The sequence below is a fragment of the Aulonocara sp. 'chitande type north' Nkhata Bay genome, linkage group LG11 (assembly GCF_057382095.1).
Source record: "Aulonocara sp. 'chitande type north' Nkhata Bay isolate Kocher_YH1m ecotype deep benthic linkage group LG11, A_spYH_male_GT1.1, whole genome shotgun sequence".
NCBI lineage: Eukaryota > Metazoa > Chordata > Actinopteri > Cichliformes > Cichlidae > Aulonocara > Aulonocara sp. 'chitande type north' Nkhata Bay.
In genome coordinates this window covers 4,932,515-4,958,913 of record NC_141354.1, presented here as the reverse complement: position 1 = coordinate 4,958,913, position 26,399 = coordinate 4,932,515, and the positions used below count along the sequence as shown (strand labels likewise).

At 41.4% G+C, this 26,399-nt stretch overlaps 1 protein-coding gene across 3 annotated transcripts in view; it reads left to right on the top strand.

The window, feature by feature from the left end:
* grik2 (glutamate receptor, ionotropic, kainate 2) overlaps positions 1–26,399 on the top strand; it is a 346,386-nt gene that overhangs the window by 199,935 nt on the left and 120,052 nt on the right. For all 3 annotated transcript variants that reach the window (XM_086310278.1, XM_086310275.1, XM_086310277.1), the window contains exon 9: positions 16,517–16,624. In XM_086310278.1, coding sequence (XP_086166404.1) covers positions 16,517–16,624 — 108 coding nt within the window. The remainder of the gene's footprint in view (positions 1–16,516; positions 16,625–26,399) is intronic.

Genomic DNA, 26,399 nt, shown 5'->3' with positions numbered 1-26,399 from the left:
TTATATACTGTTTTGTTTGTTTGTTAAGCTTAAATTTCAAAACTTACATTAACTACTGATTTTATCTACTGTTCTGATTTTATCTGTTTTGATTTTATATACTGTTTTGTTTGTTTGTTTGTTAAGTGGGTTTAGAGCTCTGGGTAGCTCCCCAGCTGGGTCTAGACTGGGTCTAGAGAGTATTTTAAATTCAGGGAATTTTAAATAGGAAGTAGCTCGTCCACAGAAGGACTGGTAGCTCCCCTTACGATAAGGGTTCAGATCGCGCGAACAGGTGTGGGATTAGAGCTCTGGGTAGCTCCCCAGCTGGGTCTAGACTGGGTCTAGAGAGTATTTTAAATTCAGGGAATTTAAAATAGAAAGTAGCTCGTCCACAGAAGGACTGGTAGCTCCCCTTACGATAAGGGTTCAGATCGCGCGAACAGGTGTGAAATGTGTGTGTTTAGTTAGTTTGTTTGTTTGCTTGTTTTAATCAATTTTAAATCATACTTTTTATTTGTTTTTGTTTCTAATGTCTCTGTAAAGCACTTTGAATCACCTTGTTGTTGAATTGTGCTATACAAATAAATTTGCCTTGTCTTGCCTTGCCTTTCCCGCTTTGACAAAAGTCCAGCTGGGATAACCACATTTACTCAGGGCCTTCTTGATGTTCTTCTACCTCCCTGGCCGCTGTGTCTGTGGGGATGGTGTTCGCTCTGTGTTGTAGCGTTCTGATGACACCCAGTTTATGCTCCAGTGGATGATGACAGTCAAACTTTAAATACTGATCCGTATTCATAGGTTTATGGTACACATTTATGTGAAAAGGGAAAGACCATCTCTGAATCGAGGAGGGGCCTAAGGGTACATCTTTCACATTCTTACAATGCTGTGATTGCAGGCAACTCCCAACTCTCTGTGAATGGTACTCATGGACATGATAAATGGTTGTTGATGAATGGTCATGACAATTTGCATATTAGTGATCAACGAACTGACCTCCCAGCCCATTTTTCCTTCAGTGGACTGGTTTCAGTCATTATGCAAATATACTGTTTATAAGATTGGGGAAACCTGCAGTCAGGTGAGACTGAAGAAGTCACCTGATGATGATGAAACATTTCTTCCAACTTACCTTGATGATGTTGAGCATGCATCAAGACATTTTAACCCACTTTGGCAAGAACTCCCTAAAGCCAGTTCGTCAGTGTGAGCAAACAGCATGTAAGAAGGCTGATTACAGGAACCAGCTGAGATTCAGCCTCAGATGCAAACAAAATACGATTACTCCTAAAAGTCTGCAAATGAGCTCTTCAGTTTAGGGCTTCCAGGCAACTAAAATCCTCCAGAACGAACAGCTGAGACAAACAAATTTTAACATTGACATGCTAAAATCCAAAGAGGAGCAGATCCGACACGGATTTACAATGCCTGGTGAGAATACTCATCAAAAGATGTTTGAATTCACTGATAAGGCTCATCTGGCCCAGCAAAAAAAAATTGTAACCCAGGCAACAAAGGAAGTTTGACTTACTTGTTGTGTGTCAGAAACCACAGCAAAATTCAGAGTGTCCTCAGCAGCCAGCAGAGAGAATAATGCCACACAGAGGACAAGTAGGTGACGAATTTCTCGTACAGGTAACCCAAGCAGAGAAAAGCAACCTTGAAAAAGGGTTGAACTTTGCCGTGACACTGAGATAAATCTCACTAGTGGAACTGACCACAGCCACAGAATTGGAGATTATGTAACAGAATTTCAGGAGCGGGAGCACACCTCCAAACAACCGAAAGGAACACCTTTCGGTTGTCATCTATATAGGATCTATATAGGATCCCCCAGTTCTGCAAGCTGTTCATTCTCGTTTACGTGCAAACAAGGTCCATTCTCACTGAATGCCTTTGAACACAGCTTATCTTCCAGGAGTAACGTAATTTTACTCACCCTTCCATTCGCTACAATCGTCCTCTCGTCTGTCAGCGTGTCAGACGAACAACTACTAAGGCTCTGCATCCATCGCTTTTCCTCCGGCAATCCCAGAAACACACCGAATGTCACGGCGGCGCTTTCAAAAAACTGAATGCTGACTACCTCCTAGCAGTTTTCTCGCCACCCGACATACGGTCTGCTAATCCATCAAGCCAGTCGTCTCATCTCCGCTAAATCCAGTCATGAAGTAACTCCAGCTGCCCGCCACTTAAGCGAAAACCAGCGAGGTCGCCGGCCAGCAGAACTCACAGCTCCTCTCACGTTGCTCCAAAACGGGTCACAAAAAAGTCGACAGACGTCAACGCCGAACCCAAGCTTCCAAACAAATTGCGGCTCCAACCGCAAAAGCTACAGCATGCTTCGTAGCTCCACCCACCCACTAGCGCCAGGTAGCAGGGGGAAGATCAGCTCTGTTCTCCTTCCTACTAACACCATTTCATGCAAGCTAGAAATCTGTCGCTAGCTCCATACTCTCTACTGTTCTCCATCGTCGTGATGTTTCCATCCCTCCTTTAGCTAAATGCTTAAGCAAATTGGCAACTAGATCCCTATCCACCATTCGCAAACGTAGCAGCAAGCTTCCTACCACCGTACTGCCAGTTTCTCAGCAAAGACGACACACACACACACACACACACACAAAAAAGCCCCTAGCGACCAACATCAGCATGGAGGAGAGGAAGGCACTCACATCACTTGGTAATGACAACAACATTATCATCCTTCCTGCAGACAAGGGGCAGGTACACAGTTTTGCTCATTCAGAAAGACAATCATGAGAAAATTTTGTCACTGCTCAGTGACGAAAATACTCATGAGCCCCTGAAATGAGACCCAGGAAGTGGCTACAGGAAGAGGGCATGACTGTCTGAAGCAGTTAGAACAAGACCAGACCTCATACCACAGGCTATACCCAGGGGAAGCTACACCAAGTCTGTATGGTTTACCAAAGATAACTAAACAGGATGTACCTATAAGACTGATTGTCTGTGTGATCAACTTGGTCATCTATAACATTTCAAAGTTTCTGGCTTTGATCCTCAGCCCACTGATGGGCAGCTTTAGGATGACTGAGAACCTTCACAGACATGATTTTAAATTTGATTCTAGATTAACAGAGGGCCAGCGAAGAGAAGTCCGTATGTGAGAAATATGCTCTGTCTTTCTAGACCTTGTCGTGAAGCATTTTGAGCCAACTGAAGACTTTCCAGGGAGTTTTTAGGACATCCAGATATACTAATTTACAGTAGTCCAGCCTAGAAGTAATACATGCATGAATTAGTTTTCAGCACTCTCTGAGATAGAGATATTGTGCAAGCAGAAAAAAAAACTGCATATTTGTTTAAAAAATGCATTAAGGACAAATTGTGGTCAAGACGTTCCTCACAGCGTTACTGGAGGCCAAGGTAATGCCATCCAGAGTAAGAATCTGGTTAGATACCATATTTCTAGGCTTTTCAGGGCCGAGTACAATAACCTCAGTTTGATCTGAATTAAGAAGCAGAAAGTTAGCGGCCATCCAGGTCTTTATGTCTTTAAGACATTCCTGCAGTTTAACTCATTGGTGTGTGTTATCTGGCTTCATTCATCTTCAACTAATACTATGGGAAAATGTTTCTGAGATTTTTAAGATTCAGCTAGGAACCAGGTTCAACCTTTCTCTGGTTTGTAGTCTGTGGTCCATTCCAACGTGCTCCTCACTTCAACAACATAGTCAGACTGTCTGGTGCTTTGCTTTCACACAGGTGAACACAGCTGAAATGAAAGAAGCAGTGGATAGTCTCCGTCTCCTTCTCATTTAATGAACACTCAGAGCAGCTCCTCGGGGTAATTAGGTGATCAAGTGAAGAGGTGGCTCTCTGTCATCAAGAAAAAAACAAAATGAATTGGCATTTCCATGGAATAGTAAAAGCCCTAGCCTATAAAACAGCGCTGTTACCGGATTAAATCAATAAATACTGTTTATTGGTTTAATTATGTTTGCATCTGGCAATAAATATTTCTATGTTCTGTATCTCTTTTTCTGTGTAATTTTTCAGTTGTGATGAAAGCTGATATTGTTATATAGTATGAAGTAAAACACCTATGAGTGGCTGAATTTAAAAAGTTTTTGCAAATAACAGTAGGTCAAAATTCCTTCACAGCAATGTGAAAGATTCATTGCCAGTTATCTGGCATGTATATTATGCATACTATATGTTATTTCTGCCAATGGTGGCACAACTAGTTATTAGGTTGTGTTTTCCATAAAGGGCCAGGTGAGTTTAGATGGCTTTCTCTTGGTAAAATAATTAATTATTAAAACTGCCTTTTGTATTTAATCTTATTATTTTTGTCGAAAATTAAAAAGTGTTTTATGTGAAACATGTATGACCAGTATGCTAAATAAATAAATAATGAGGGGGGAAAGTCTTTTTCACAGCACTGCGTATAACTGTAACTAAATCTTCCACGTGAATGTTCTTCTGTCATCAGAAGGCGTGGTTAAACAGAAAAGGGTTGTTTGTTTGTTTGTTTTTAAAAAGTGAGTCTGGTGTTTCCAGAGTGCCAAAGTATCCTTGGGCAAGACACTAAGCCCAAGTTGAACTCCAAAGGTTAAATAGTAAATGAACTGGTTCTTAGATAGCACTTTTCTGCATAATCAAAGCACTTTACACAACTTGTACATTGACCCAAGCACTCTCTTCAAAGCTGTTTCTAAGTGCTTCCTATCTAACATTCAAATGCATTCATATTTCAATGGATGCATCAGAGAGCAACTTCGGGGTAGTATCTTGCCCAAGGATATTTGGCAAGCACACTGGGATTGAAACACCAACCTTCCAGTTAGTAGGTGACCTGCTCTGCCACCTAAGCTATAGTGACCCCAAATCCATCCATTGGAGTACACATGTGTATGAATGTTAGATAGAAAGCACTTTGGCAGAAAAAGCATTATGAAAACTGTACATCAGCTCCTAGTCCATGTTAGAATTTGTTTTAGAGAGTAAAATAGGGGTAATGTCAACTTACATGCTAGGGGGCTAAGAATCAGAATCAGAATACTTTATTAATCCTGAAGGAAATTATAGGTTACAGCAGGCAGCACGCTAATGCTGCATGTGCACTTACAAAGGAACCGTCTGACCAATCTTTACACAAACATCACGTTTGGAGACATGTCAGAGATATAGGCTGATAGGAAAAACAACGAGAATACATAACATGAGGTAAGAGGAGGAGAAAAAAAACCCTCCACTCAGACTGAGCTCCTAATGGGAGAACAGTGTGATAACAGAAAAAAAACCACCCAGCACAAAAAGCACATGACTGTCAATATACCATAGAAACACATGGACAAGCAACAGGGATGGGTAAAATCAAATCAAATCAAATCAAAATTTATTTATATAGCACATATTAAAACAACAGTGTTGACCATAGTGCTTCAAAGTCAGTAAAAGCATGAGACAGTTAAAACAAACAATAAAAGAGGACAACAAACAATAGGTAACAACACAACAAGCCAGAACAGCCAACTAGACAGAATCAAAAGCCAAAGTAAAAAAATAAGTTTTAAGACGTGATTTAAAAGACTGGATCGACTCGGCAGTGCGAATATGAACAGGGAGGTTATTCCAGAGTCACGGTGCCACAGATGCAAAGGCCCGGTCACCTCTCGACTTCATTCGAGTCCTAGGTTGTGCTAGGAGCCTGTGGTTGGATGATCTAAGTGCTCGGTTGGGATTGTATGAATGGAGTAGTTCAGAAAGATAACTGGGCGCTAAATTATTCAGAATATTAAAAGTGAACAAAAGAATTTTAAAATCTATACGATATTTAACAGGGAGCCAATGTAGTTTGGCTAAAATTGGAGTTATGTGTTCATGGATTCTCGTACCTGTTAAAAGACGCGCAGCTGCATTTTGAATTAACTGGAGCCGGCAAAGAGAGGAGTGTTGGAGGCCCAAGTAGAGGCAGTTACAGTAGTCCAATCTGGATGTAATAAATGCGTGGAAAAGCTTTTCAAGGTCCTTTAAAGGAAGGAACGGCTTTGCTTTGGAAATCTGACGCAACTGGTAAAAGCTGTTTTTTACCACAGTGGAGACCAGTTTCTCGAGTTTAAAAGAGCCATCCAGGAACAAAAGGTGAGAGACAGCCCGTGTAGACAGCGCATCCGGGCCTGCAGCATATGCGCTGGTCCCCTTTGATCCACCGTCTGCATCGGGAGGGAATAAGCGTTGAAGGCGTTTGGAAGGGGAGGGGGGGATGAGTGTATATCTGCATGTGTGTATACAGTGGGGCAACAAAGTATTTAGTCAGCCACCGATTGTGCAAGTTCCCCCACCTAAAATAATGACAGAGGTCAGTAATTTGCACCAGAGGTACACTTCAACTGTGAGAGACAGAATGTGAAAAAAAAAATCCATGAATCCACATGGTAGGATTTGTAAAGAATTTATTCGTAAATCAGGGTGGAAAATAAGTATTTGGTCAATAACAAAAATACAACTCAATACTTTGTAACATAACCTTTGTTGGCAATAACAGAGGTCAAACGTTTACTATAGGTCTTTACCAGGTTTGCACACACAGTAGCTGGTATTTTGGCCCATTCCTCCATGCAGATCTTCTCGAGAGCAGTGATGTTTTGGGGCTGTCGCCGAGCAACACGGACTTTCAACTCCCGCCACAGATTTTCTATGGGGTTGAGGTCTGGAGACTGGCTAGGCCACTCCAGGACTTTCAAATGCTTCTTACGGAGCCACTCCTTTGTTGCCCGGGCGGTGTGTTTTGGATCATTGTCATGTTGGAAGACCCAGCCTCGTTTCATCTTCAAAGTTCTCACTGATGGAAGGAGGTTTTGGCTCAAAATCTCACGATACATGGCCCCATTCATTCTGTCCTTAAAACGGATCAGTCGTCCTGTCCCCTTGGCAGAAAAACAGCCCCATAGCATGATGTTTCCACCCCCATGCTTCACAGTAGGTATGGTGTTCTTGGGATGCAACTCAGTATTCTTCTTCCTCCAAACACGACGAGTTGAGTTTATACCAAAAAGTTCTACTTTGGTTTCATCTGACTACATGACATTCTCCCAATCCTCTGCTGTATCATCCATGTGCTCTCTGGCAAACTTCAGACGGGCCTGGACGTGCACTGGCTTCAGCAGCGGAACACGTCTGGCACTGCGGGATTTGATTCCCTGCCGTTGTAGTGTGTTACTGATGGTGGCCTTTGTTACTTTGGTCCCAGCTCTCTGCAGGTCATTCACCAGGTCCCCCCGTGTGGTTCTGGGATCTTTGCTCACCGTTCTCATGATCATTTTGACCCCACGGGATGAGATCTTGCGTGGAGCCCCAGATCGAGGGAGATTATCAGTGGTCTTGTATGTCTTCCATTTTCTGATGATTGCTCCCACAGTTGATTTTTTCACACCAAGCTGCTTGCCTATTGTAGATTCACTCTTCCCAGTCTGGTGCAGGTCTACAATACTTTTCCTGGTGTCCTTCGAAAGCTCTTTGGTCTTGGCCATATATATATGTGTGTGTGTGTGTGCATGTGTGTCCAGAGTTCAGCTGAGACAGTGTCCTTCGCACTGCCAGGCTAAGTAAACAGTCTTCCAGCCAACCCAGGTGGCCTTGAATAGAATAGAAAAAATTAGAATAGAATTCAACTTTATTGTCATTGCACATGCACAGGTACAGGGCAACGAAATGCAGTTTGCATCCATCCAGAAGTGCTTTAGTGATATAGATATATTACAATATATATTAGCAATAGTATAGATATGTAAGTATACTACAGAAATGGGTCTATTATGGTATGTTATAATGTACACGGTATGAAGTATGTTGTGAATATTCTATAACTAAGTATGTAAAGGCTGTAGTGAGTACAAGCTATGAACAGGATATAAATATGAAAAACTATACAGAATATGAAATAAATAACTTTACAGAAATCTGAGATATACAGCTATACAGAAATGGGAACTATGCAAGTTGTAAACAGTTGTAGGATTAAAGATTATTGAATGTACAGAATGATTATTTACACAGAGCTATACAGAGCTATACTATTTCAAACTTTACTGTGTCTGATGTGGGCTTATCTGATCATTACTGTGTTTTCTTTGAAAGTAAAATCTCAGCCCACACAAATATATCAACAGCAGTGATCACAAAACGGTGTATAACTGAAGACAGTAGTGAGATCTTTAACCAGGTCTTTCCATTAACACCTGACCTGTCCAAAGGTTCAGTCAATGAGCTCGTCAATAGCTTTAATGCAAAAATGTTAAATGTAATGGATACTATTGCCCCCATTAAGGTGAAGGTTATCTCTGGAAGGAAAAAGTCTCCATGGAGAAACTCCACACTGGTGAAAAATGAAAAAAGAGAGTGTAGGAAAGCTGAGCGCAGATGGAGAAAAACAAACCTCCAGGTTCATTATGACATCTATAAAGAGAAACTTCACAATTATAATTTACAACTGAGGAATGCAAGAAGGTCCTACTTCTCTGACATCATCACTAAAAACAGCCATAATGCTCGGGTCTTATTTTCTACAGTTGACAGGCTAACAAACCCTCCTGTGCCAGTGGCAGCTGAACTTCATTCAACCATGGCCTGCAATGACTTTGCCAAATTCTTCACAGACAAAATCCAAAAGATTAGACAAGCAGTTGGTACATCAACAGCAGATCCAGGATATGTACTGTGTCCACCAAAAAACTGTTTAAACACCATCAAACAGTTTCACCCGATTAACAGCAAAGACCTGGAGGACATCTTAGGTCAACTGAACTCCTCCTGCTGTTTAGATGTCCTGCCAACAAGTTTTTTCAAAAAGGTCTCAAAGACTTTAGAGTCAGACCTGTTACAGATCGTCAACTTTTCCTTAATGTCAGGTGTGTTTCCAGAACCACTAATAACTGCTGTAATCAAACCTATACTGAAAAAGGACAATCTTGAGAAGACACAAATGAAAAACTACAGGCCGATCTCAAATCTCCCATTTTTAAGTAAGATCATTGAAAAAGCAGTTTCTCAACAGCTCAGTTACTTCTTAAAACAGAATAATTGCTACGATGCCTTCCAGTCAGGTTTTAGACAGAACCACAGCACTGAAACCGCTCTGACCAAAGTGTTTAATGACATATGTCTGAATACAGACAGTGGAAAAATGTCAGTCCTAGTTTTACTGGATCTCAGTGCAGCATTTGATACAGTTGACCACAACATATTACTCAAACGACTGGAGAACTGGGCAGGTCTTTCAGGAACTGTACTAAACTGGTTCAAAACATACTTAGAAAACAGGAAATACTTTGTATCAATAGGTAACTTCACATCCGAGCAGACAAGTATCACATGTGGAGTTCCCCAAGGTTCCATCTTGGGACCCCCTCTGTTTAACATTTACATGCTCCCACAGATTATAAAGAACAACAAAATAAACTACCACAGCTATGCAGATGACACACAAATATATATCACAATGTCACCAGGAGACTGAGGCCCTGTACAGGCTCTTGGTAAATGCATTGAGGAAATTAATGACTGGTTGTGCCACAATTTTCTCCAACTAAACAAAAACAAAACTGAAGTAATAGTCTTTGGCGCCAAAGAAAAACGATTACAGGTCACCAGAGAACTTCAATCTATACATCTAAAAACCACAGACCAGGCGAGAAATTTGGGTGTAGTGATGGATGCAGACCTAAACTTAGAAAAACACATTAAGACAATAACAAAGTCAGCTTACTATCACCTCAAGAATATTTCAAGGATAAAAGATCTGATGTCTCAACAGGACCTGGAAAAACTAGTCCATGCATTCATCTTTAGTAGGCTTGATTACTGTAACAGCATCTTTACAGGTCTACCTAAAAAATCAGTCAGACAACTACAGCTCATTCAGAACTCTGCTGCTCGAGTCCTCACTAAGACCAAAAAAGTGGACCACATCAGTCCAGCTCTGAGGTCCTTACACTGGCTGCCTGTCCGTCAGAGGATAGACTTTAAAGTTCTGATGCTGGCCTATAAAGCTCTGAATGGTTTAGGACCAAAATACATCAGTGACCTCCTGACCCAGTATGAACCTTCCAGATCCCTCAGGTCATCTGGATCCAGTCTTTTATCAGTTCCCAGAGTCAGAACCAGACACGGAGAAGCTGCATTCAGCTTTTATGCTCCTTATATCTGGAACAAACTCCCAGAAAGCCTCAGATCAGCTGAAACACTCAGTTTATTTAAATCCAGGTTGAAGACTCACCTGTTCTCAGCTGCATTTGAATAAAGCACCAAATCCACACTTTTAAGCTTAAATTTCAAAACTTACACTAACTACTGATCTTATCTATTTCTGATTTTATCTGTTTTGATTTTATATACTGTTTTGTTTGTTTGTTAAGCTTAAATTTCAAAACTGATTTTATCTACTGTTCTGATTTTATCTGTTTTGATTTTATATACTGTTTTGTTTGTTTGTTTGTTTGTTTGTTTGTTAAGTGGGTTTAGAGCTCTGGGTAGCTCCCCAGCTGGGTCTAGACTGGGTCTAGAGAGTATTTTAAATTCAGGGAATTTAAAATAGAAAGTAGCTCGTCCACAGAAGCACTGGTAGCTCCCCTTACGATAAGGGTTCAGATCACGCGAACAGGTGTGAAATGTGTGTGTTTAGTTAGTTTGTTTGTTTGCTTGTTTTAATCAATTTTAAATCATGCTTTTTATTTGTTTTTGTTTCTAATGTCTCTGTAAAGCACTTTGAATCACCTTGTTGTTGAATTGTGCTATACAAATAAATTTGCCTTGCCTTGCCTTGCCTTGATGTTTCAGTGGAGCTACCAGGCCAGACTTTATACCTTTAAGTGTCCTTTCAGTGCAGGCCTTTTTATCTACCTCGCAAACTAACGGTAGCCATACTTACCATTGTTTACCCCACCCCCCACTTTACCATCGCGTTTTCATCCTTTCGTCTATAAAAATAAAGTAATGTCCATATGCTCTACAGTGCACCAATTATATTATAAGACAGAGGAGAATACCACAGGCCTAAACCCTGCATGTCTGACAACAGGAGGTGTATCAGTCCTGTTTGCCATGTGGAGACAGCGTTTACACTGGAATCTGCCTTTGGTGGCTTTTTTGGAGCAAATGTGACATTCACTAATAGAACTGACACACGAAACAAAACACTGACTAGACTACACAATAACTACAGCCTCCAAACGCACTAAATGTCACTAATGTCTCACATATGAAAACTCTCTTTCTTTCTTTCGCTCGCCCACTTTCTCTCACTGGCGTCACTCCTAAAACCTCCCCCTCTTCCTAAACAACCAAATGCCACATGTTGCCATATCAATTTTTGATTGGTTGACATAGCAGAATTTAACACCAATAGGGAAAGGGTGTTTTTTCTTTTTTCACTCGGAAGCGGAGAGTGTTTGCTAGCGCTGTCCTTAGAAAATGCCGTTTTTACTGATTCTTCCTGCTGTAAACACCACTGTTTTGCTCAGAAAAAAATGTTGTGTGTATTTTTTATCATAACTCTGGTTTTACTTGGCCTATCAACACAATCTAAAAACTGGTTTATAGATTGAAGTCCGCACTTTCGACCCAAGTTGAAATGGAGATTCTGGGTCGCTGCATCTTGTAGCTGTGTCGTCTTAAATTGATCACGTGATTTCAACTTGCCGGCGCGTCTGTCAACCCCAGAGGGTTAACCTCTGGTGAGCACATACAGCACGATCCCCATACCAATCTCTTGTTCAGTCAGCATTCCAGAGATAGTCCTCCCTTCAGTTCAGTCTTAGTTTCATCAGTAGACCATCTGTTCTGTACAAGCAACCAACTTAAAAGGGGGAAAGTCAGTTCAAGGCAGAGCTCCATCTAAGCCTTACTTTCATTCGCCACCACCAGCATCTTAGACTAGAGGACCCTGTCCTAAAGCCTATCACCACTGGGATTCCAATATGCCATGATGGCTCATTGCAGCCTATTTGCCAAATTCAATGGCCTTCTTTGGCCATTAGAAGACAGGGGCATTGGTACACTTTTATTTACAAAGCTATGCTAGGATTGCTGCCTCCTTATATTTGTACTTTGGTCACAAGGACAAATAGTGGTTCTTACTCCTTGCGTTCAAATGATCAGCTGCTGCTGTCTGTTCCCCTTGTCCACACAGAGTTGGGTAAGAAAGCCTTTGTCCACTCTGCGCCTTTTTCGTGGAACCTGTTACAGAAAGACTGGAAACTGACTGAACTGTTGTCTTTAAATGTTTTTAAAACTAAACTCAAAGGCCTACAGACTGCCTCAATAATGTGTAATTGTTTTGTGTAATTTTTTAACTTTGTTTGTTTGTATGTATTTGTTTGGAAATGTGCTGCCTCTTGGCCAGGACTCCCTTGAAAAAGAGGTTTTTGATCTCAACGGGACATTCCTGGTTAAATAAAGGTTAAATAAAAAAAAAAATCCTTTCTATATCTCAATTAATATGTCCAAGTCTTCCAAGAGATCTCTCCTATTATTGAAGTAGCATTTCCTACATTACTAGCATTGAATGTTCAAACAGCTTCTATGGAGTATGGTCTTTTATCAATTGAAATGAATAAAGTCACATTTCTTCCCAAGGAAGGCAGTACCATGAAGGAAAAATAAAAACTTCTCAGGAAACGCAGAATTCCTGAAAGCTCATAGACATAGAACAAGCCTAACACTCCATAACTCTCCTTCTTGATCAAATAGCCCTTAACCCAGCAGGGTATTTAAAAACTGGCGAATCATAAGTGATGATTGCCCAGATCTTGTTCTTCCCATCCAGCTGACTGTTCAGAACTTGCCTACTCTCTGCAGGTATTTGGTGACTTTGGTGGCTTTTCTAGCTGACTTGTCGTGGTTCCTAATTGGTTGTGGGGTTCCCAGATACTTGTAGGTGTCCTCTATGTCAGCAATACTAATACAAAACCAGAAGGCAGTTCTAATCCTCAGTTCTAACTTCTTTTCCTCTCTTAGTTATCATCTGAGTACACTTCTCTAGCCCGAATGCCAATTTGATGTTGTTACTGTAGATCCTAGTGGTGTGGCGTGGATCAGGCCAAGGATAAGCCAGGACACCCAGATCTCCCTCTCCCTGTCCACCTCCTCAATCTCCTCAAGAGAATACCAAGATGTTCCCAAGCCAGCATGTCCTGGATCTGACCCAAGGCCTCCTCCCCTTTGGTAGGAGGAGCTCTTAGGAGGAGGCATCCTAGCCAGACACCTAAACCACCTAAATAGGCTACTATTTGTTGGAGAAATAACGGCTCTACTCTAAGCCCCTCCGAATGGCACAGCTTCTTATCCTATCTCTAAGACTGAGCGCTTAACCCCTTCAGCTGAATCTTTTTCTACTGCCTCATATAGGCTGCTTGTATCTGCTATCTCATTGTTTCAGTCACTACTTAAGTCATTTGACCATAGTTAACAGTAGGAACAAAGATCAACCAGTGAATCAACGCTTCACTCTTATGCTCAGGTTTTTGCAGTAACAGAAAGCATGTAGTGTCAACATCACTGCAAACCCTACATAAGTCCATCTGCCAATACGCCGATCCACTCTCTTACTCCCAAATAAAATATTCAATAGCGAAATATGTTGTTTGCTATTGGTAAAAAAGATTTGGCAAGTTTTTAATGGGCACAAACCACATATTCAACTCTGCTGCGTAACCCACAGATGTATTTTCCTTACAAATGTGTTACCATTCAAGAGAAAACAAACAGGCTTTACAATGGTACAAGGCTTTTTCCCAAGAAGCATTGTTACAAGTGTGTAAAGGGGTTTCTGTAGCTATGGAGTTAGAGCAGGTCATATATTAATTGGAAGGCCAGTGGTTCAATCATTAGCTGCTCCTGCATGCAAAATATCCTTGGGCAAGATACTAAGCCCAAGATGCTCTCATACATTCATCGGAGTTTAAATGTGCAATAAGCCCCCGGTCTCAACGTCATTGCCTAAACGACTGTTGAAATTCCTTGTAGCATAATTTAGTCCTCAGATGGGGGCACCCTCGAATACCCTATCCAGTGACTTCAGAAAGGTTAGGTAAATTGAACCATTATTGTAAACGTACTGGTAAATGGACTCATTCTAACAGTTAGGTCCATAACTATTTGAACAGAGATGACATGGACATCTACATTACCACAATTAATCTTTCATGAAAAACTCAGATGCAGTTGATGTACAGACTCTCAGCTATATTTCACTGGATTCAACAAAAATATTAATATAGGAACTAAAGCATTTTAAAACACTATTACTTAATTTCAGGGGCTCAAAAGTAATTGGTCTAAAATAAAAATAAAATAAAATTTTCATTTCTAATATTTGGTTGAAAACCCTTTGCTGGCAATGACAGCCTGAAGTCTTGAACTCATGGACATCACTAGATGGTTTGCAGGTCTCTGAAAACCTCAGACTTAGTTTGGCTGCATCTGTCTCATGTCGCATTACAACGCAAGTGTTCCAGTGCCACCGGCAGCCATGCAGGCCCAAGCCATCACACTGCCTGCACCAAGTTTTACAGATGTGTGGTGTGCTTTAAATCACGAGCCCTCCCATGATTTCTCCATACTTTTTTCTTGCCATTATTCTGGTAGAGGTTGATGTTGGGTTCATCTGTCTCAAGAATATTTTTCCAGAACTATGCTGGCTTTTTTAAATTTTTATTTATTTATTTATTTTTAGCAAAGTCTGATCTCGGCTTTCTGTTCTTGAGGCTTATGAGTGTCTTGCACCTTGCAGCGAACCCTCTGTATTTACTTTCATGTAGTCTTCTCTTTATGGTAGACTTGTATATCTATACGCCTACCTTCTGGAGAGCATTGTTCACTTGGTTGGCTGCTGTGAAGAGGTTTCCCTTCACCTTGGAAATGATTCTGTGATCATCTACCGCTGTGACTTCCATGGTCATCTTTGCCTTTTTGCGTTGCTGAGTTCACAAGTGCTCTCTTTCTTTCTTAGGATGCACCAAACTGTAGAGTTTGCCACTCCTACTATTGTAGCAAATTCTTAGATGTGTTTTTGTTTTATTTCCGCAGTTTAAGGATGGCTTGTTTCACCTGCACGGAGAGCTCCTTTGACCACATTTTGTCTGTTCACAGCAAAATCTTCCAAATGCAAGCACCACACCTCAAATCAACTCCAGGCTTTTTATCTGCTTAATCGATAATGACATAACAAAGGAACTGCCCACACCTGCCCATGAAAGAGCATTTGAGACAGTTGTCCAATTACTGTTGCTCCCTTTATAAAGAAGATGACACATGTTGAGGAGCTGAAACTCCTAAACACGTCATCCAGTTTGAATGTGGATACCCTCAAATGAAAGCTGAGAGTCTGCACAGTAAGTCCATGTCCATTATTTAACATAACTGGAATATGTTTCAGTAAACAGAAAAAAAGACAAAACTTGTGCCAGTGCCCAAATATATGGGCCTAACTGTACAGTGATTTTTCAGTGCTTCATTGGACCAAAGTATCCTAGTAAATGCTTCTTTGGGCTCCATCTGTCTGGTCCCCATTGGTTAAGGTCTGACTACCAGACACTCTCCCTAAAACCCTGCTTTGAGGGATAAGGCCCTGGTAACCCTGATACCAGGCAGAGTAACAATATCCCATGTTGTTATCTCCATAGGAGTATTGTGAAGTGCTACTCCTTTGTCACCCAGGACCAGTTTGCCTTGGGAGACCCTATCAAGGGCAAATACCCATGATCACATGCATCCTGGGATCACTGGGGCACACGGACCCCATCAACATGCTACGGTGGCAAGAGATGAATAATAAAAATGGATCCCAAATCTCCAAGCACTTCAAAGCCCTGGAGCCAAAACCAGTGACCATGACATTACCATTTGCTTGTTGCAGACTCTAAGTATGTTTTTTGTCAGTTTCAGTTATGAAGTTTTCTTCTATAAATAACTGTTTATTTCTGTGTGTTGCCTGATTCTATTAATTGTGTTATATTTATAGCACCATTTTTGACATACATATAATAATCTCCACTTGAGTAACATGTCCATATGTCTGTGAACAGCAGCGGTATCATCACGGAGGTACCAGACACTGAGTCAAAGGAGTATGACAAATGCTTTCATGCAGCTGAATGAGTAACTTCCAGATTTGTGACTCCCACTCATCTTACTAAAGATAGGCCTCGAAGTCCCTGATTTCCAGGTGGAGAAGTACTGTGATGACTTGCTGTGCCTGAGCAAAAGCTGTCTCTACTCTGAACCCCTTTCATGCTACATCTTATTCTATCACATCCCTAAACATCTGTAAAGATTGGGTAATTGCCTCCCCACTGTTATAAACGCAGTTACAAAGTCTGTGCAGGCACCTTGATGGCAGAAAAGAGTGTACAGAAAGGCTCTGTGGAAAAGGGAGAATAGAAAAACTGTCTATTCTGCTCAGTCTGCAGCTTCAACATCAAGAATATATTTAAAAGTTAAACAACAGACTTGATACTGTTGGTTGAATGTCTCCTCTTCTATTTTCTGTCTCTCTGCCTTTTCTCTTTAGGCTCACTGGGATGGCTTGACGGGGAGAATCACTTTCAACCGGACCAATGGCCTGAGAACAGACTTTGACCTTGATGTAATCAGTCTGAAGGAGGAGGGGCTTGAAAAGGTTCTGTGTCTTCAATATTTATGTGTTTGTGCACTTAGAGGTTCACCTTATATGACTGTATATGTGGCAATGGGATGATGAGATAACACACAAAATGAAAGGGTCAATGTAGCAGGGAACACACATGATCAAAATGCATATGAGTAATGTCTGTGTAGACCTTCACCTGTGCTCTTGGACCTATGACAGACATGCACAGCTTCATTTTGATTTGATAGTATAAGGCCCTCACCAGGTGTCATTGGCGCTTTAATTTAAACTGTGTTGTTTATTGTAGACTGTCCTCTTTATCATGCTTCTCTAACACAGCCAGGTTACTGTCAATACCTTTGTTTTTAATTCTTCATTTCATTTTCATTTATAGAGGGTCAGTTCACAATGACAGTTGTCTCAGCTGCCAGTTGCAGGGTCGGAGACCATGAACAACAAAAATGACAAAACACAAAGTACAGGAGAGACTAGATCGAAGATAATGACATGCCACAGTGGAATATAGACACATGGGGAATTAAACGAGGGAAATCCTCAGTCCTAATGAGAACTTCGGCAGCATACCATACCTGAACCAATAGCAACACAAATACCTTGACCTTACCTCATCCTGCCCTAACTGTAGCCTTTATCAGAAAGAAGGGTTTCCAAAGCTACGGCCTCCCCAAACCTAACCTATTTGCCACTCTGCAACAAGCCCCTCAAGCATCGTAGCAAACAAGCTGTGCAGACACATAAGTCAGTACACGAGCAGAACAGAAATGCATTGAAAAGAACACCAAAGGTCAAAGACACCAGCTCCAGCCTCACAGAGCAGTACCAACAAGGCAGACCAACCTGTTCCAAAGTCCTGGTGCACCGCTCTATCAGTGCAACGGCTGAGTACAAGAAAGCCTAACTCAATGCCCCACACATGGATACTGGAGTGCCTGGCAATGTAAATGGCCTGTATTTGTATAGCGCTTTACTTAGTCCCTAAGGACCCCAAAGCGCTTTCCACTACATTCAGTCATTCACCCATTCGCACACACATTCGAACCACCGACCTTCTGACTAGTGGCTGACCTGCTCTGCCACCTGAGCTGTAAAGTAAAGGCTAATACTGAATACTTATATCATAAACTCAACGGGACTGTGGAAGATAACACTGAAGGACAGCTTCAAAGAAAGCTCACAAGAATATACCAGAATATTCTGTTCCCACTGCTGTTTTGCACAGGCCTCAACCTCCTCAGCTAATCACAAAGAATGGATGTGGATGTGGATTCAGGAGTGGGGTGACCATCATGAGTTACATCAAACTGTATGCCAGGAGCGAGCTAAACATCCACTCACTAATCCACCTCACGATATGGTGAATCTGAAATTTCCACACTCGGAAATTTGACTTGGACTGGATAAGTCCAATTTCAAATTCAAATATTTGCACTGGTTGTGACATACGGGAAAATAAATAGAATCAGCATACTTCTTTTTTTATTATTAATGCTTGAAAGTTTAAAAACTGAAATTTATTTTACAGATGAATCAAATATTTAAGTATACCTTTACCTTTGTATCTGGGTGGTTGCTGACTTTTTACTGCCTCAGTGAAACATAATGAACGTCACAATGCAAGAACGCTGCACTGCATCTCTCTTATGTGGTTGCTTCCTGTTCTCTCTATAGTACAATATTATATTTTACATGGAAATATTGCTGAATTTACATTAATATTTATTTATCCATTCTTCCATCCACTCTCTTCCACTGGAACCTCTCCCAGCTACCATAGGACAAGAGGTGGAGTACAAACCACCCTATGAAGTAAGGCTAACAGAGAGAGACAGACATCTAAAGACACATTCACACCTTCATGCCCACAATTTATTTAGTAAATCTTATTCTTCTTAATAATTTAGCAATAAAACACATGGAAAACAATATTTATATATCACTGCGAAAAACACGCAATTGTGGAGGGTATTTGTGGTTTCCACAAAATTGCAGGGGGTAACTGCTAACTCTGAACAGCGTTATGTTTGAAACCACAGCAGTATATGAAAATCTTCTGAAGATGAATTCAAAAGATCTTTGAATTAAAATATATTTCATATTAAGAACACTATCAGATCATATCCAGCTGCTTGAGCAGCTTGAACACCTTCTTTTACACCAGTTTACAAAAAGCAGTGGCCCCATTTTAATTTTAGGAAACTTCACAACACTCACTGATTTAAAACCACTAACGCGTTTTAGAGATGTGATGAGGATGATGTTAATCTTAAATCTGTGCCTGAGTCAGCATACAGACACATGCCGCCCTCATCCTTTGATTTTGTTTGACACACTGTGTCTGGATCACCTGTTTAACTCACTGCTTTCATGAATGTGTCAACTGTTGAACCTCTGCAGTCATACTGGTCTGTTTTGGGGACACCTAACAACAAATGTTAAAATAAGGACAACAATATCTTCCCATGGTTGTAGCTCATGTGAAACTGTGATATGATCATGATCAGAACACAGTAATATTCTCTAACTGTTAAACCTGAACTTAACTTTTCAGGTTTAACAGTACTCATCCAGTACACTCAGAGAGTTATTGTGACTGTAATCGTTTCTTCTTTTTCTTCAAATAATTACTGACTCACGGGAATCTCTCCAGTATTCAACACTTAATTTAAGATTCATGAGATTATCTGTGAGAAGAGAACCCCCAACGCTGCTGATACAAATAATAAAATCATATTCTTGCATGCAACTGCAAACACTTCAGGATCCTCGGTGGCGCTTGCCTCTCAGCAGCTCCTGACCTCTGGTTTGTGTACCGTGTGTGTCTGTGCCTCTATGAATAATTTACCCCATTAATAAAACCTCTCAGAAGTCCTCCAGTTTCACGAAGCCTGAATTAAAGAGTTGATTTGCAATTACAAAACCCATCTCAGGCCCTCACACAGCGCATCAGAAGTGCCCCTAAGAGTGTGTGGCTGGAGTATTTGTGGTCCCTTTTACTGATGCTCAGGGCAGACAGGTTGGTGGAGTGTGGGAGGTGCTGGGGTGAAGCAGGAGACTTGAGGGAGAGATGAGAAAACACGAGAAGCCTTGAGGCATAATCTGATAGCTGTGCCGACCTCTTCTTCCTGCTTTTCTCTTCAGCATTCTCCCCAAACGCTCTGCCTTCAGTGTTGTCCTCCATCAACATCCAAAAGGCCACATTCTTGATCCAGATCATTTTTAACATTGCTCCCTGTGGAACTCTAGAAAAGTGCCCACCGACAGTGCTGAGAGTTCACATTACTGCCAATGTGTAATAGTGGTGCTGTACATTATTGTCAGTAGGTAACCAGAATGGAAACAGGGGGAGAAAGGTCAGCATTTTACATTAATATACCTTTTGGTACTACTCAAAAAAAGTCTTATTGTCTTCAAGGACATTTTGCAGAACATAAACTTGCTCCTTTTATGCTGAAGCAGATGCTGCATTCACATTAAATGCATTTCTTTAATGGTAAATGGTCTGTATTTGTATAGCGCTTTACATGGTCCTAAGGACCCCAAAGCGCTTTACACAACCAGTCATCCACCATTCACACACACATCCACACACTGGTGATGGCAGCTACAGTGTAGCCACAGCCACCCTGGGGCGCACTGACAGAGGCTGCTGGACACTGGCGCCATCGGGCCCTCTGACCACCACCAGAGGGTGGTCAACTTAATGTTGCAATACAAAAGGTTAAAGTGGAAACATTCTCCAGTTTTCACTTCCTAATGAAACATGCGTTTGGTCCCGTGTGTCATGACCATTTATATACTCTCCTCTTTGTGTTTTGTTTCTCTTGTTGTTTGTCATCTCTCTGTCTTCCTCTTTCCTTCTTTTCTTCCCTGTCCTCTTATTCCTCCCTATTAACGTTACTATATAAAACACATTGAGATGACTATTATTGTGAACTGGCACTGTACACATATCACTGCAGCTCTAATTACTGTCAAGTTCACGTGTGTTTAATTTGCCCTCATTCACTTTGCTCTACAAAGTGCATCTACATTTAAAGTGTTTTGAAATACAGCCAGAATAAACCCTGTATAATACTGCAAATCCTATTATGCTGTATAATAAATATAATAAACAGGGGTGCACATAACTGGTACACAGGCTGCGCAACAAAAATTAGCAATGCGTAGTGACACTTGTGTTACCAAGTACCTTTGCGTACTTATAGTTGCTGTATAATAAATATAATAAATAGGGGTGGGTTTTAATAATCGATTCATCGATTAAAATCGATTCTGGCTTACGGATAACGTGATCTCGATTCATTAAAATTCTGAATCGATTTTTTAATATAAATGTATTTTGCCCGAAATTCCAGAATCTCTGGTGAAACGTCACAAAATTTTGACAACCACCAAACATTTAAAACAGTAAATGAGAGCAGGTACAGGCTTCTGCACAAAGACGTAAACACAAAGCGCGGACCGCGGATCAGAATCAGTGAGATGTGACTTACTTACTTCCAAAAAGAAAACCTAATTTCTGCCTTTCAATAGGCTACTGAACAAATTTAAACTTTCTAAAATTATGCAAAATGCAAAATGCTTAGCCGTGTCTAATAAAACTGCTGTAACTTCAGAGGTGATGTTCGTATGTTGATTAATTGGTTTCTTTCATTTTTGATGTACTGCAGAATATTTTTATAAAATCCAGGCCAGGAAAATCACCTTCATGTTTTTCAGTGTTTTATCTTCCGCTACTTTGACACAAAGGCCTCTGCTGTGATGCTCACACCTTTGATAAAGTCTTGCCTGTGTCAGCTTCCTTTTTATAGATACAAAAATATGTAAATGTACTGTTCTGAATTATAATATTTCTGACTGAGGCAAAATTTCCCCAATTCAAAACGAATCGAATCGTGGATCGAATCGATTCAGGACCTTATGAATCGGAATCTAATCGATTTTAGAAATCAGTGACGATACCCAGCCCTAATAATAAATAAGTTTTAACAAAACATTAGCAAGAGCTAATGTTTGTGTCAGCGTTTGTGGCAAGAAGGAGACCCAAATTTCCGGTCAAAGAGTGCGTTTATTTATAGTGAGAATATGAACAATGTGTGATCGTTTCCATCAACGTGCTCCCGACTCCTGAACAGTGCTCGCGGTACGTGGCGTGAATGGTGAAAACTCCCACACTCTGCTCCCGGGACACACTCCTCTCCAGGTTCCTAACAAGACGTGACGAACAAACACCAGCAAAGATAGTTTCACCTCAGAGCTGAGGATGTACTGACTACGTAACTCAACAAGCCACTGTCGACTGAAGCTCGGCAACACGGTTAAGTAGAGGCCCACTGACGAGGATGAGCGGCGTCAGCCTGTGAGACTTGCTTCAGTGTGGGAAAAACCTGCCAGTCTGGTGATGCCCATAAACTGGTACGCTGGATACACACACACGTACATATAAAGGAGGAAGCAGGGGACCACGAGGGGAGCCATCACAAAGGCAGGTTGACCAGCGAGGACTGCCAGACCATGACAGTTGTTATCTCTAGCTGTTTCCTGAAGTCTTTCTCTGAGTTTACGGCATCAGTTTCTTCTAACAGAGTGATGATGCCAGGAATGTCATTCATACTATTGTTTATAAGAGCCATTCCTGATACTGGGGAAAAAATATTTTCATTTTATTATTATTTCTTTTCCTTTCTTTCTTTTGTTTTTTGCTATTTTTCTTCTCACACTGAACGAGTTTCAAAGATAAATTGATAATTGGTACTCTTGTTAGAGATTATTAAAGTGTTCTGATTCTGATTCTTCTTGAACAAGAAAAGATAAAAATTCCAAAAAGAAAGAATAGTTTATAAATACATATCAAGATGTGAAGCCATTAAATCTAATACTTCAGGCCGTATAAACATGATCAAAATGAACATACCCAATTTTTTATATCTCTTCCAGCCACTTCCTCTGCCTCTTCCAAAAGAATTCTTTGATAAGCTAAACAGTATCTTTAATTGATTTATTTGGAATAACAAAAAACCTAGACTAAGACTTTGCTTGTTGTACCTGCCATATGAAAGAGGGGGGTTACAAATACCCAATCTTAGACTGTATTACTGGTCTGCAAAACCGCGCTCAGCCACTTTTCCACTGAGACACCCCCGACCTGGAAACAAATTGAACAAACATCAGTAACACATCTTCAATTAAATCTGTATTTATTTTCTGCAATAACCCTTTTTTAAAAAACACAATAGATATTTGGTATAGGGCCCATCAGTATTTGGGAGATAAGTCTTCTATCTCTCGTTTTTCACCTATTTGGGCCAACACATGTTTTAAAGCAGGAAGAGCCGATGGGGGTTTCAAAAGATGGGCAGATACAGGTGTACAGAAGGTGGCAGATCTTTATAAGGATGGCAACCCTCTTACATTTGATCAGTTATGCGAAATATACAGCATCCCCAAAAACATTTTTTAAATATCAACAAGTTAAATATTTCATTATGTCAAAATATAAACAGACTGTATCTGAGCCACCATTATCACAATTGGAGAATGTCATACTTCAAAGGCCCTTGGGTAGAGGTCGTATCTCTTTATTCTATACAGCTCTATTAACACATGATAAAGAATCCACCTGACAAGTTGGACGCATGGATGTCAAGTTGGACGCTGACATCCAAGAGGAGATACAGGAGGCGGACTGGGAAACTGCATGTTTAAAAGCTCAAAGGCAATCAATTAATACAAGGATGAAACTCCTCCAATATAAGTAGAACTGAATCGCTGGTCGCCTGTCATCCCAGATAGTTGCAGTAAATGTTTAGACGAGAAGGGCACTCTGTTTCACTGTGCATGGAGCTGTCCAAAATTACAGCAGTACTGGAAATCAGTCATGCAAACTCTATCTAAGATTGTTGGAGTAAATATACCTGTTGAAGCAAAAATGTGTGTGTTGGGTATAAATCCAAAGAACCGTGATTTTAGCTCCAGACAGCTAAAATAAATTGACTTTGGACTCCTGCAAGCCAGGTGCTTAATATGTTTGTATTGGAAGAAAATGGATGAACCCACAAGTAGTCACGTGCGAATCATAAACGAATCGTTCAATACTCGAGAATCACTTTACTGACTCAAAAATTCAAAGGCCCAAATGAGTCATTCACTGACTCATCCCTGTTGCTGTTAGCAAACTAATTTCATTAGTAGAAATATATCTAACTTATAATTAAAATTGTGGGGAAAAAAACAACAGCCAGTTTCTTAACAGAAACATTTCTGCTCTGGACTGGAAAGAAAAACCCTGAGTAGAAAGCTCACATCAAGACAATATTGCCGTACATTTTGGGAGGAACACCCTGGAACTGGTGCGGGAGTATGAAAGGGAATCAAGGAAACTAGCAGATTACAGGAACCATCTCCGTTTCAACCTAAGATGCAGACAAAGCAGAGTTGTTCCTAAGAGCCTGCGCCTTGGATTCACTGTCAGGGGATACAGAGCAGACTTGATTCTACAGAGAGCGCAAAATCACCTTTTAAGTGAAAGGATAAGACAGGTCCATTTCACCATAGATGCCCTCCAGATCAAGATCAGCCAGACCCTGCAGGAACTGGAAATCCTTCTACCCTCTCCAATCTTAGAAGAGGTTTACAAGTTTGTGGACAAAGCTCAGTGGGCCCAACACTCTAAAGGAAAAGAAAGACAACGCAGGAAATTTCACACCTTGCTTTCAAAAACACACACTCCTCAGTCTGAACCTACACAACCCAGAGAAGAAAACACACCGGAAGACAGTCGGGAGAAATGGGTGAAGAACTTTTCAGACTGGAATCTCACTGAACCTGAAAAGAGAGTATTAGCCAAAGGACTCAATTTTGCCATTTCTCTGCAACAGTTGCCCATAGTGGACCTCATCTCAGCCACAGAAACCGCCATACGGATTAATAAATTATCACAGACAGAAGCAGAACAAATCAGGATGAAGGTCTCGGCCACCCTCTCCAGTGCCAAAGTCCCTCCATCCAACCTCACAATACAAGAAAAGAAGGCCGTCGCTTCCCTGAGCAAAGACCACAGCATCACTGTTTTACCAGCTGATAAGGGAAGATGCACCGTGGTCCTAAACACTACAGATTACCATACAAAGATCACTACGCTCCTCAGTGACAACAATACCTACGAAGCCTTGAAGCGAGACCCCACAAGCAGCTACAAAAAGAAAGTTATAGCTTGCCTTCAGGACCTTGAAAAGGACAAAATCATTGACTGCCTTACATATCACCGCCTTTACCCAGGGGATGCCATACCCTGCATTTACGGACTTCCTAAGATCCACAAAGAAGCTGTCCCACTCAGACCCATAGTCAGCAGCATAAACTCAGCCACTTATAACATTGCTAAACACCTTGCTACCATCCTTGCGCCTCTCGTGGGGAACACCCCACACCACATCAAGAACTCCACCGACTTCACCGACAAGGTCCAGAAACTTACCCTGGATCCAGATGAAACCATGGTGTCCTTTGATGTAGTCTCTCTCTTCACCTGCATACCCACCACGGAGGCCGTGGAGACTGTCAGAAAACGACTACAAGAAGACAGCTCCTTGGAGGACAGGACCAACTTCACACCCGATCAGATCTGCACACTGTTAGACCTCTGCCTCACCACTACATATTTCAAGTACAACGAAGGCTTTTACAGACAAAAACATGGCTGTACCATGGGCTCCCCCGTGTCACCTATTCTAGCCAACCTTTACATGGAGGAAGCAGAAAGGAAGGCTCTTGGCTCTTTCAAAGGAAGAGTACCCAGCCACTGGTACAGATATGTGGACGACACCTGGGTCAACATCAAGACACAAGAAGTTGAATCCTTCACTGTGCACATTAACTCTGTGGATAAAAACATCAAGTTCACCAGGGAAGACACAAAGGACGACTGTCTGCCTTTCCTGGACTGCGCTGTGCACATTGAAGAGAACGGCAAACTCAACATCGAAGTTTACCGGAAGCCCACACACACGGACCAGTACCTCCTCTTTGACTCCCATCACCCTCTGGAACACAAACTTGGAGTAATCAGGACCCTACACCACCGGGCAGGACATGTTCCCTCTAAGCCTGAAGGGAAAAAGAAGGAACACACACACTCTTAAAGTCAGCAAAGAGGCACAGAAAAGAAGACCAGACACCAGCGAGGGAGGATAAGAAGGACAGACGCAACAACATTGTCATCCCCTATGTAGCCGGTGTATCAGAGAAACTCAGGAGAGTTTTCTCCAAGCATGACATCCCAGTGTATTTCAGACCCAGCAACACGCTCAGACAAAAACTGGTTCACCCGAAAGACAAAACTCCAAAACACAAACTTAACAATGTGGTGTTTGCTGTACAGTGCAGCGAGGAATGCTCAGACCTCTACATTGGAGAGACCAAACAGCCACTTCACAAGCGCATGGCACAACACAGAAGAGCCACCTCCACAGGACAAGACTCAGCAGTCCATCTGCATCTTAAGGATAAAGGACACTCTTTCGAGGATGCCAATGTTCACATTTTGGACAGAGAGGACAGATGGTTTGAAAGAGGAGTGAAAGAAGCATCTATGTCCACTGTGAGCGACCATCTTTGAACAGAGGCGGGGCTTACGACACCAACTCTCTGCCATCTATAATCCAGTTTTGACATCCTTCCCAGACGCCTTAACGCCCACTCACATCCTGGGCCATCTGACCTCAGATCAAATCACACGATAAGGTGGGGCCAGGTTTCACAATGAGCTCACCCGAAACCCTGGCTG